The following is a 12,243-nucleotide window of genomic DNA, read 5'->3' as shown; positions in this document are numbered from 1 at the left end:
AGCTGTGGGGGGGAGCCTGCAGCCGTGGGGGGGGGAGCCTGCAACAGGGGGCGGAGCCTGCAACGGGGGGCCGTGTTCTGGGGCATGATTGATCGGTTGGCTCCAGCAGCCCAATGAGTCAATACATTGGTTGGAAGTTAACGTGTGAAAAACAGATTTAAACAAACATTAAAGGGCCAGTATCATCTAAAATCAATTTGTTTGAGAAATCCTTTAATCTCCATGGCAACCGTTCAGGTGTTAAAACACCAGGGTGGACCTAGCCCCGCCTTCGAGGCGCAGCTCCTCCCCTCTCAGCTCCTTCAGAGTAGCCAACAGCAATTAGCAATCAGTTGCTGAGTGCTAAATTAACATAAGTACATAACTTAGGAAATGTCATTAATTTACTAAAACTGGAGATAAATACAAAAATAATTGATTGATTACAGCTATAACTTTATAATTGTTATGTTTTAATAAATTTCATGTTCCACCTGTCATGGAGCAGCTAACAGACACACCTGTTCAGGGTCACGGATTAGGATGTCTGGAGCTGACCTGAAGACTCAATAAAAACCACGTTTCCTCTGCCTGAGATTCCCGCCAAGAATATCACTCAGTGGGTGGGATCAGAGCAAACCCTGACGTCTGATTGGCTGCTTCAAACAGCAACACGACTCCTTCCTGTTCACTCTGATGTCACAATAACTGCTATAATACATTACATATAAATACTTAGTTTTTCAAATGAAATCAATACTTTTAACTGCAGCACATACAATTAATTCTATATTTGATAAATAATTTCTAGATAATTTCTGTTTCATATTGAACTGTTCTAATCCTGCTGCTAAAGTAGAAACCTGATATTAACACAAATACTGAAGATCAAGGCTCAGCTCTGCTTAAATCCTCTTTAATCCATAGGATCTGAAGGGATAAAGCGGATCCAGTGGGACCGTTTGTGACGTTTGTGGCGTTTGTGACTTTTTCCAGTTTGTGACGTTTGTGGCGTTTGTGCGCTCAGGGCCGCTGGGATCCGTCAGGAACCTGCGGGTCACCGACCCCACCACCAGCACCCTGAACGTCCGCTGGGAGCCGCCCGAGGGAAACGTCCGCGAATACGTCGTGACCTGGGTGCCGACGGCCGGGGGAGAGGAGGAAATGGTGAGAGCCGCTCTGAACACGCCCAGAGATGCTCAGTCCTGGCTGACATGTTTTAAGATTTAAATGAACATATCAGTGGCTTTCCTTTTCCTCTGCTGCTCAGTTTTACCCTGAAATCACTTTCCAGACCTCAGCTGGTTGATTGATGAGGTTTTCCTTCTTCCTGAATGAACGTCTGTAGTCCTGAACAGCTTCCTGGAGGAATCCCACATTTAATTCCCAGCATTCAGTTGCTGCCTCTAACCTGCATGCAGACTCTCCTTTGTTTGGGATCCCTGACACAAATTCCTTCACATTTCTAAAGTCCAGACACAAAGTCAAGTTTCCACTCAAATTTTGGACAAATTTAAATTATAAATAAAAAATTTCAGTCTGAATTTCCTGCAGAGATTTCTGTCTGGTTTGAAATGAGGAAGACAGGAACCTGATGTGTCCAGACTCTTATTTTCCATATTTATCCTGCACAAAGCTGAGATCCCAAACTGAGCTTCGTCCAGCGGAGCCAGGCCTCAGCTAATCCCTCTTCCTGTCAAACCAGGACCAGGTCCCTGGAACCGTGTCCAGCACCGTCCTGAAGCAGCTGCAGCCGGACACGGAGTACTCGGTCACCGTCGTCCCCGTCTACCCAGAGATGGAGGGGAAGTCCATGTCTGAGACGGGGAAGACAAGTGAGACGCTTTCCCCTCCGGGAGGAACGCCGGCTGGATTTACGGTTAAACCCAGTGATTAAAACCCGCGTGTTCCTCCAGATCCTCTAGGCGGAGTGAAGAACCTGAAGGTGGTGGATCCCTCCATCAGCACGCTGACCGTCCGCTGGGACCCGGCCGTGGGAAACGTCCGGACCTACAAGGTCTTCTACGCCGCCCAGCCCGGAGGACAACAGGAAGTGGTGAGAGCCGTTTCCTGTCCCAGCTGACCTGAGGAGAAGCAAACATTCACCCTGAGGTCCAGCAGAAACTGATCAGGTCTTATGGGTCCAACAGGAGGAGGTTTCCGGCGGCACCACCACCACCGTCCTGAGGAACCTGCAGGCCGACACGCTCTACAGCGTGGCCGTGGTTCCCATCTACCCTGACGTGGAGGGGATCCGGCAGGAGGACCAGGGCAGGACGAGTAGGTCCACCAGAACCGGCCCGTGTCTAACCGACCTGCAGACCGGTCCGACCCGATTACAGCCGTTTCTCTGTGTGGTGAACCAGGCAGGAGAGATCGCAGCCTGAAGGGGTCGTTTAAGGTCAGGGTTCGTTTAAGGTCAGGGTTAATTTAAGGTCAGGGGTCATTTTAAGGTCAGGGTTCATTTAAGGTCAGGGTTCATTTTAAGGTCAGGGGTCAATTTAAGGTCAGGTTCGTTTAAGGTCAGGGTTCATTTTAAGGTCAGGGGTCAATTTAAGGTCAGGTTCGTTTAAGGTCAGGGTTAATTTAAGGTCAGGGGTCATTTTAAGGTCAGGGTTCGTTTAAGGTCAGGGTTCATTTAAGGTCAGGGGTCATTTTAAGGTCAGGGTTCATTTAAGGTCAGGGTTCATTTTAAGGTCAGGGGTCAATTTAAGGTCAGGGGTCAATTTAAGGTCAGGGTTAATTTAAGGTCAGGGGTCATTTTAAGGTCAGGGTTCGTTTAAGGTCAGGGTTCGTTTAAGGTCAGGGTTCGTTTTAAGGTCAGGGGTCATTTAAGGTCAGGGTTAATTTAAGGTCAGGGGTCATTTTAAGGTCAGGGTTCGTTTAAGGTCAGGGTTCGTTTTAAGGTCAGGGTTCATTTAAGGTCATGGTTCATTTTAAGGTCAGGGGTTAATTTAAGGTCAGGGTTCATTTAAGGTCAGGGTTCATTTAAGGTCAGGGTTCATTTCAGGTCAGGGTTAATTTAAGGTCAGGGTTCATTTTAAGGTCAGGGTTCATTTTAAGGTCAGGGGTCATTTTAAGGTCAGGGGTCATTTTAAGGTCAGGGTTAATTTAAGGTCAGGGGTCATTTTAAGGTCAGGGTTAATTTAAGGTCAGGGGTCATTTTAAGGTCAGGGTTCATTTAAGGTGAGGGTTCATTTAAGGTCAGGGTTCATTTTAAGGTCAGGGGTCAATTTAAGGTCAGGGTTCATTTAAGGTCAGGGTTCATTTTAAGGTCAGGGGTTAATTTAAGGTCAGGGGTTAATTTAAGGTCAGGGTTCGTTTAAGGTCAGGGTTCATTTAAGGTCAGGGTTCATTTTAAGGTCAGGGTTCGTTTAGAGCTGTACAGGAAATATCAAATATGGCATTATGGAGAAGGTAGCTTCTAGCCATTGGTAACCATGGAGACAATGCCGCACCCCCATGTAGCCTAGCATGTATGGAAACAACTGGTTAGCATCTTTTAAAGTTTAAGGGGAAACGCCGTTTTTGACATAGTGACATAAATCCTGGTGTGAATTCAGGCAAAGTCGGATCAACTCGTCAGGAGGTTGCCGTGTTGCTAGTTGCTGTCCGTTGACCCAAACGTCTGTGTTCAGTTGCTGCTGCAGAAACGACCGTCTGAACAGTTTGAAAGGTTACAATGTGCAGCAGCTCTTCAGATGGAAACTCCTTAAATCAACATCGCACAGCGGGATGGGATAATGCTTTCCGAGTTTGGCTGCCCGGACGTTCCCAGGAATCCAGACAGATTTATCCCCAGCAGAAGAGCGTGGCCTGGTTTGCAGCACTGGAGTCACCTCAGATGTTTGGATGTGTTTCATTGTGGAACCTGAGGAGAGCGAGCTGCTCAGAGTTCATCAGCTGCTGTGGAAGCTGAAGCGCTCTCATAAAGCAGCGTGTTAAGGACTCCGCCCGTCCGCCGCAGCCTGCAGGGTAAATCAAACAGCCTGTCGTTCCTTTCAGAGCCTCTGGGCGGAGTGAGGAACCTGCAGGTGACCGACCCGACCACCAGCTCCCTGAGGGTCCGCTGGGAGCCGGCCGAGGGCGACGTCCGTCAGTACCGGGTCCTGTACGCGCCGGCGGCCGGCGGCGCCGAGAGCGCGGTGGGTGGGAGTTTAACTCCGGTTCCACCCGGACCAGTCCAGAACCTCATCGTTATAAGACAGAGCTGATCTGAATGAGGACGGGTCAGGAGCGAGGAGCTGATGCTGTGTTTGTGCTGCAGACGCAGGTTTCCGGGCTCACCACCAGCACGGTTCTGACGGAGCTCAGCCCGGACACCGAGTACAGAGTGACCGTCGTCCCCGTCTACGAGGACGTGGAGGGAAACCGCATGTCTGAGAACGGGAAAACCAGTGAGTTCCTCCCGAACCGGACCGGGCCATGGTTCTGTAGACCGCCGGGGGTTCTGACCGCTCTCTGTGGTCCGTTCGCAGAGGTTCTGGGCGGGGTGAAGAACCTGCAGGTCACCGACCCGACCACCAGCTCCCTGAGGGTCCGCTGGGAGGCGGCTGAGGGCAACGTCCGCCAGTACCGCATCTTTTACGTCCCAGCAGCCGGCGGCGCCGAGGACATGGTGGGCGGCCGGGCCGGGCCGGTTCTAGATTAAACTAAGTATTTCTCTGGATTCTGAAGAAAGCTTTCAAACTTTAAAGGGCCGGTATCGTGTAAAACCAACGTTTTTCATCTTCCATCGTGTTTTAGTGTTTTCCCAGGAGAACTCAGCTCCTTCAGACTAGCCAGCAGCAATTAGCTAACATCTGCTGAGCTCATTATTGGAGCTGCTGCTCAGAGTGGCGCTGGTAGAAACGTTGTTAAGGGATTAATACAGGAGCCATGACTTCTTGGAGGTGGAGCTTCAGAAAGAGCAGGAGCTTCTTAAAGAGACAGAGACACAATTTCCAGGCGTTAAATCAGGAAGTAAAAGTTCCCGTTGAGTCATATCATGAAGGTACTGTAGTTCCTGCCTGGATAACACGTACCACCGGCCCTTTAACAGGATAGCTTCCTGGCTTAGTTCTGGGCCGTGCAGAACCCCTCAGAACCGACCCGCCTCTCTGTGTCTGTGGGAAACAGGAGCAGGTTTCGGGCGGAACCACCGACACGGTGCTGAGGAACCTGCTGTCGGACACGCCCTACACCGTTACCGTGGTTCCCGTTTACCCCGAGGGCGAAGGCTTGCGCCAGGCCGACAGAGGAAAGACCCGTAAGTACCGACCCGGTTCGGCAGAACCCACCGTTCACCTCTCTGGTCTGTCAGCTGTTTGTTCCCCTGCTTGTGTTTCCTGGGCTTGGACTCGGTTCTGACCGGACCCTGTCAGTCGGGGTTGATGTTTTCCTCCTGGCGCAGCATTAATGGATCCAGAACTAAACTAATAAAAATAAATCCACTTTCTGCTCAGTTATTGGCTGAAGGTCCGTCAGAAATATTTCTAGTTTTTAATCTTCAGATTGGAGCAAAGAGTTTCAGGATCCTGGTCATTCATGGAACTTCTTTACAAATGTGGACGCTGACATTAGCATTAGCTGCTACATGCTAGCATTGAGATGCTATTTCAGACTAGCACAGCTTCACTTATGTGCTAACTCCTTTTAGCACAACCTAAACACAACAATAGCGTTTTCCAGCGTCCAATCAGATCGTTTGAAGCAGAAATGAAGAGAAGCTGCTTCCATCGCTAATGTTAGCGGATGTAGCGGTGCGCCAGATTTACGGTCGTACCAGAAACATTCACAGAAAAAGGTTCCAGTTGGAATGAAAATGTGATTAATAGCATCAGAATTTTTAACATAACGAGTTTCTCACCAGTGACTCCAGTTTCCCTGGTGGTGAGCCTGGAACAGGACCTTCTGCTTTTATGGCATCGCTTTGCACATCTGGTTGTGTTTATCTGTTGCTGTAAAACTGGTGTTTTACCCCCAACTGGGTCGGCGGGTTCAGAGTGAGACCAAACAACCTCTGACCCCCAGAAGAACCCGAACCAGGCTGCTCTCGGTGTGTTCCTGCCTGACCTTGTGTTGACCTCTGACCCCTGCAGTTCCGCGGACGCCGCCCAGGAACATCCAGGTGTACAACCCGACGCCCAGCAGCCTGAACGTCCGCTGGGAGGCGGCGTCGGGCCGGGTGCAGCAGTACCGCGTGGCCTACGCCCCGCTGAGCGGTGCCCGGGCCGCCGAGTCGGTGAGTCACGCCCCGCCGCAGAAACCGGGTCAGAACCGGGCCGATATGAGCCGGATAATGGATCCGGTCCGGTCCAATCAGCTGTTTACATAATTTTGTGTGAAACTGAAGGAGTTTAAAACGTCAAGCTGAGGTTTAAAGGTTTGGTTTCGTTCTCTGCACAGATAAAAAATGTTTTCACTGATCCGGTTCCGGCTGGTTCTGATCCAAACCGAACCGTCAGGGAACGAGTCAGAACTTTTTAACTTCCCGGAAGTTCAGGATCTGTATCCCGGTCCTGATCCGGTACCGGGACCCGATCTGGCCAGAAGTCCTTCAGGCGGTTCTTTTTGTTTGCTTCAGCGTTTGGACGTCTCCTCAGTTTTACTGGCTTCCTTCTCATCACTTTACATTTTTAATTTTTATACATTGTTTTACTATTATTATTTTTGTTTTTTATTATTAGTATTTATTTAAATGAATTTCCTGCTGGCGGTTCCCATGACGTCAGCTCTGGTTTTACGGCGTTCTGGGCCGAGCCTGCAGAACCTGGCGACCCGTGTTGCTGGACGGTTAGCGTTAGCTCTGATGAACTTCCTGTCTCAGCGTTTCCAAGCCGGACAGAACCGATTATTTCTGCAGTCTGAGCCGATGTCGGTTCTGGAAAAGCGAGCAGAACTGGACCTCATTTCCTGTTTTTGCTCTCTCTCTGGTTCTGGAAGGTTCTGGTTCCTGGAAGCATCACCAATGCCTACCTGGACAACCTGATCCCGGACACGCCCTACGCCATCACCGTCACGGCGCTGTACGCCGACGCCGAGGGGGCGTCGGTCAAGGGCGACGGCAAAACACGTAAGAACCCGACCGAAGGCCGAACCGGCCCGGTTCTGGTCCGGTTCTGGTCCGATTCTGGCCCGGCTCTGGCTCTCTGCAACCAAATCACTGAGAGTTAATGAAAGAACGGGGTCAGGAGAACCGCACTTTAAAACGAAACAGGATTCTTGTAAAAAATTAGATTAATGTCATTTTTAGGTAAATAATTTCTTCCTTTATAATCTGTAATCGGATTAATCAGAATAAATAATGAAGCATGAAGAAATGCATTTTAGTTCACACCGACATCTCAACATGACAAACATCATCACAGAGTAAAACCGTCTCAAACTGACCTGAAACAATGGTGTCAAAAATTCAGATCCTACAAATTAGTGGCGCAGATTAATTATTTAAGTTAAATTTAGCCTAATTTTAGTTTATACCACAGCAGTTGATTTTTAACTCAGATGTATTTTCATAAAATAGGTGACAAGGTTATTTAGTTTTATTTTTATTATTTTTCATTTATTTTTATTGGTCTTTATTATTTTACTGTTTATGCCATTTTTTGTTTACATTAGTAATTTATCTTTTTAAATGTTATTTACATTTTTAATGTTTATTTACATTTTTTTCATTAGTATTTTTATTTATTTAATTTTTAAAGATTTCATTAAAATGTGAAATCATAATTTTTATAATTTATTTTTATTTTATAAAATTGGTTAATGGCCATTTTCAAAAGTTCCTGATAGGTTTTCTTTTTGTCTTTCCGCCCAGTCGTCCATGTGATTCCCTGATTTTCAGTTTCCACACAGGAGACAGAATAAAAGCCAGACAGAAACTAAAGGGAGCCGGACAGCGTCCCTGTGGCGCTCCGGACACATTTCCTCTCCCTGCAGGGTTAACAGCCAGTCCCAGGTGGAGTCAGTGTGTTTTCCAACCGTGTGTGTGTTCCAGTGCCCCGAGCCGGCCCCAGGAAAATGCGCGTGTACGACGCCACCACCAGCAGCCTGACGGTCGGCTGGGACCACGCCGAGGGCCCGGTCCGCCAGTACAGGATCGCCTACGCCCCCATGACCGGAGACCCCATCACAGAGTTTGTGAGTTCAGCTTTCCGCCTTGGACTGGAAACAGGAATCGATAAAAACCCGAAAGGTAGACCAGCGGTTCTGGTTCTGTTAGCAGAACCTGGGCCGGGATCCAGACCGAGGAGTCTCAGCTGAAGTCGTTTTAGTTCTCGGCACAAACTGCTTCATTAAAACCCGTCTGCTGAAAAGAAATGGTCTGTTTTCACGTTCTGGCTGTTTTGGGTAAACTCTGCTGACGTTCCGGCTCAGATATGCGATGAGGTCACTTCCCAGGACTCCCTCCATCCCATGAATCACCGTTAGCACGGCTAATTACGGCCTCTGTTGGACCAACACTGTCATGAGGAGCATCATGACATTATTAATGGCTCTGGGAACTGCCGGTGAGTCGCTGCAGACTGAGCAGAACCTCTGCGGTTCAGAACCGTTAGCTTCACCAGAACTGCCAACCGTTCTGCAGCGACTCAGTTTTAGTCCCACAGGAATTGAAGCTGTAAAATCTCAGTTTTCCTCATTAAAACAAACTTTAATTTAGTTACGCTGCTGTCAGCGTTCATGCCACCGTTGGACAACATGCTGCTAACAACACTTAGCTGACATTAGCATTTTGGCTAATTTTAGCTTACACTTTAGTGTTTGCATACTGAACGGAGTAAGCTGATGTTAGTAACCTACATGCTGATGATAGCAGTTAACTCTCCATTAGCATTGCAGCTAATTTGGATTTAGAAGCTAAGCTTAACAAATTGAATTGAATGACTCAATGCTAGTCAACATGCTATCAATACCCTACATAATATTGACATAATTTTAGCTAACCTAAGCACCTTAGCTAAACTTAACTAACGCACTTGATTACATCTTAGATGGAGTCCATAAGTAGAGGTCAAAATGCTACTGATAGCCCTCATGCTAATGAAAGCATTTAAGCTAAAATTAGTGTTTTAGGTTATTTTGATAGAAATGATAAATTTGGCACTTAAATTCAGGGACTTCCTAATCAATCAATCAATCAATCAAATTTTATTTGCATAGCACATTTCAGCAGCAAGGCATTTCAAAGTGCTTTACATAATTAAAATAAAAAACTGCATGTAATAAACGGTGAGAATGAGAAATAAAAAGCTGTAGAACTTTAGTTGAGACGCCGTCAACTGGGACTCCAACCCTTTGGACTTGTCAAAACGCCGTTTGACAAGGACTCTAACCTCTCGGACTAATCCCACTAATAAAACTGAACAAAAAACAGCTGGAGTCCAAAGACTTCAGAACCTCAGTGTTGATCCAAATCTCTAGAACTGGAGAACCAAAGTGGATCAGTAGAACATCTTAAACTCTGCTCTGTGAAACTGACGCCTTTCTGTCTCCTGATGTCCCAGACGATGGTTCCAGGGAACCGGAACAACGCCATGCTGCCCAGTCTGCTCCCAGACACGCCCTACAACATCACCGTGGAGGCCGTCTATGCCGAGGGGCCCGGAGGGTCCCTGAACGGGAACGGACGGACAAGTGAGGAAGCCCAGCCTGGCTCAAAACCGTTAGCTTAGCAAGAACCATTAGCTTAGCCAGCAACTCAACCCAAATCAAAACCGTTAGCTTAGCTCCTCCAGATCCACTGGAACTGACGGCTCCTCTCCCGTCTCTCCAGTCGGCATGCTGAGTCCCAGAAACCTGCGGGTCTCAGATGAGTGGTACACCAGGTTCCGGGTATCCTGGGAGCCCGTCTCTGCTCCGGTTCAGGGATACCGGCTCATCTACTCGCCTCAAGGTGAGCGCTGCTCCATCTGTCTCACCTGGTTCCTGTGGTTCCTCTGTGGTTCCTCTGGTTCCTGTGGTTCCTCTGTGGTTCTTGTGGTTCCTCTGGTTCCTGTGGTTCCTCTGGTTCCTGTTGGATCTAGCAGCCTCTGTCGTGTTTCCAGGTAAGGACCAGCCGGTGGACTTCTTTGTGGGCGACGTCACCTCGTTCACTCTGACCAACCTGGAGCCTGGAACCACCTACGATGTGAAGGTTCTGGCTCAGTACAACACCGGGGTCAGCGCGCCGCTCATAGGAGAGGGAACCACACGTAGGTCCCCCCCAGATGCATGATGGGAGTTCAGGTTAACATGGAGGCTGCTGACGGCTTGTTGTTCTGATCGCTGCAGTTTACCTGAACATCACCAACATTGAGACCTACAATGTCGGCCATGACAGCTTCTGCATCAAGTGGAGTCCGCACCGCGCGGCAACGTCCTACCGCATCAAACTCAACCCTGTGGACCGTAAGTCGCCTCTGTCTTTAGTCCACACACTGCCTGGAAATGTCCTGGAACTTCCTGGAAACATCCTGGATTATTGATGTTAAACAATTTTGTCTTCTATTATTATTATTTTTACTACTATTAGTATCGTCTTTAGCATTAATATATGAGGTCATAGTAATACCAGTAAACATGTTAATTGTAACAATATTTTTATTTTATCTTTAGAACATAAACATAATTTTATTTTTAAAGTCCATGTGGATCAGAGGAGGACATGTTGTCCCCCCGGTCGAGTCGGTGTGGCCGGTTCTCTGACCTTTGACCTGGACTGGGTCATGCAGGCTCCAGTTCCGACCCGCAGCAGCTGGAACCGGGTTTGGGTTTGACAGGAATCCGTGGTGTCGGTTCCCTCCAGCTCTCAGGTCCATCTGGTTCCTGTTGCTGCTCAGACTCGGGTTTGGAGATGAAGCTTCGCTGGATGTGCTAGTCATTAGCCGCCGGAACAAATCGGCGGCTAATGACCGAGGGTGAAGAACCGCAGACAGCTGGGAGCCGTCCAGTGAAACCAGTGGGTTCTCCAGAGAAACAAGGGCTCAGTGTGAGGACGGGCCGGCAGGTCTGTTCTGCAGTTAGTGATGTCAGCCTGAGGGTCGGATTCATCGGCGTTCCGGTGAGGAGCAGCTGATCGCTCCTAAAACATTTTCAGCTCATCCAGACCTGAAGACTGCTAAGCTCTGCATTTAGCGCTTTTAGCTCTCCATAAATATTTTTTTCTGGATAAAATCTAAAGCGCTAATTTAATTGGCTGTTTCATAAACTTTCAGTTGAATAAAGTTTGACGTTTGTATTGAAGTTTTAGTCGACTTTAGGAGTTCCTCAAGCAGTTTGATATTTATGTTCATGTTCTGATTTTGAAGTCAGTTTACGTAGCAGTTCAGTTTCCCCTCCTGAACTTTATTGGACAAAAGCTCCAATCATGTCCATGGACCAACCAATGAGAGAGTTCCTTAACGGCTAAAACACTGAGGCATGCTGGGTACCAACGGTCTGCAATCTGGTGCGTTAGCATTAGCTTCTGCTAAATATCATGATGGCTTAACATTACTGGCTGGTTCCGGTTGGCTCCAGTCTGTTCCTGTTGGTTCCTTTTGGTTCCGGTTGGTTCCAGTTGGTTCCTGTTGGCTCCAGTTGGCTCCTGTTGGTTCCAGTCTGTTCCTGTTGGTTCCTGTTGGTTCCGGTTGGTTCCAGTTGGTTCCTGTTGGTTCCGGTTGGCTCCAGTTGGTTCCAGTCTGTTCCTGTTGGTTCCTGTTGGTTCTGGTTGGCTCCAGTTGGCTCCAGTCTGTTCCTGTTGGTTCCGGTTGGCTCGAGTCTGTTCCTGTTGGTTCCTGTTGGTTCCGGTTGGTTCCAGTTGGTTCCTGTTGGTTCCGGTTGGCTCCAGTTGGTTCCTGTTGGTTCCGGTTGGCTCCAGTTGGCTCCAGTCTGTTCCTGTTGGTTCCGGTTGGTTCCAGTTGGTTCCTGTTGGCTCCAGTTGCTTCCAGTTGGTTCCTGCTGGTTCCGGTTGGCTCCAGTTGGTTCCTGTTGGTTCCTGTTGGCTCCAGTTGGCTCCAGTTGGCTCCAGTCTGTTCCTGTTGGTTCCGGTTGGTTCCAGTTGGTTCCTGTTGGCTCCAGTCTGTTCCTGTTGGTTCCTGTTGGTTCCGGTTGGCTCCAGTTGGTTTCTGTTGGTTCCTGTTGGCTCCAGTTGGTTCCTGTTGGCTCCTGTTGGCTCCTGTTGGCTCCAGTTGGTTCCTGTTGGCTCCAGTCTGTTCCTGTTGGTTCCGGTTGGCTCCGGTTGGTTCCAGTTGGTTCCTGTTGGCTCCAGTCTGTTCCTGTTGGTTCCTGTTGGTTCCGGTTGGCTCCAGTTGGTTCCTGTTG

General features: G+C 48.5%; 1 protein-coding gene across 1 annotated transcript in view; it reads left to right on the top strand.

Moving 5' to 3' along the window:
- The window catches only part of col12a1b (collagen, type XII, alpha 1b), a 105,837-nt gene that overhangs the window by 70,585 nt on the left and 23,009 nt on the right, over positions 1–12,243 (top strand). Inside the window, exons 37-51 of the mRNA XM_016664328.1 lie at positions 1,007–1,146; positions 1,685–1,814; positions 1,896–2,035; positions 2,130–2,259; positions 3,985–4,124; positions 4,247–4,376; positions 4,458–4,597; positions 5,098–5,227; positions 6,060–6,202; positions 6,904–7,033; positions 7,958–8,100; positions 9,468–9,597; positions 9,737–9,856; positions 10,008–10,154; positions 10,234–10,350. Coding sequence (XP_016519814.1) covers positions 1,007–1,146; positions 1,685–1,814; positions 1,896–2,035; positions 2,130–2,259; positions 3,985–4,124; positions 4,247–4,376; positions 4,458–4,597; positions 5,098–5,227; positions 6,060–6,202; positions 6,904–7,033; positions 7,958–8,100; positions 9,468–9,597; positions 9,737–9,856; positions 10,008–10,154; positions 10,234–10,350 — 2,010 coding nt within the window. The remainder of the gene's footprint in view (positions 1–1,006; positions 1,147–1,684; positions 1,815–1,895; positions 2,036–2,129; positions 2,260–3,984; positions 4,125–4,246; positions 4,377–4,457; positions 4,598–5,097; positions 5,228–6,059; positions 6,203–6,903; positions 7,034–7,957; positions 8,101–9,467; positions 9,598–9,736; positions 9,857–10,007; positions 10,155–10,233; positions 10,351–12,243) is intronic.

The sequence above is a fragment of the Poecilia formosa genome, unplaced genomic scaffold (genome assembly GCF_000485575.1).
Source record: "Poecilia formosa unplaced genomic scaffold, Poecilia_formosa-5.1.2 Scaffold480, whole genome shotgun sequence".
NCBI lineage: Eukaryota > Metazoa > Chordata > Actinopteri > Cyprinodontiformes > Poeciliidae > Poecilia > Poecilia formosa.
The sequence above is the reverse complement of the archived record's forward strand: the minus strand, read 5'-3'. Positions and strand labels throughout refer to the sequence as shown.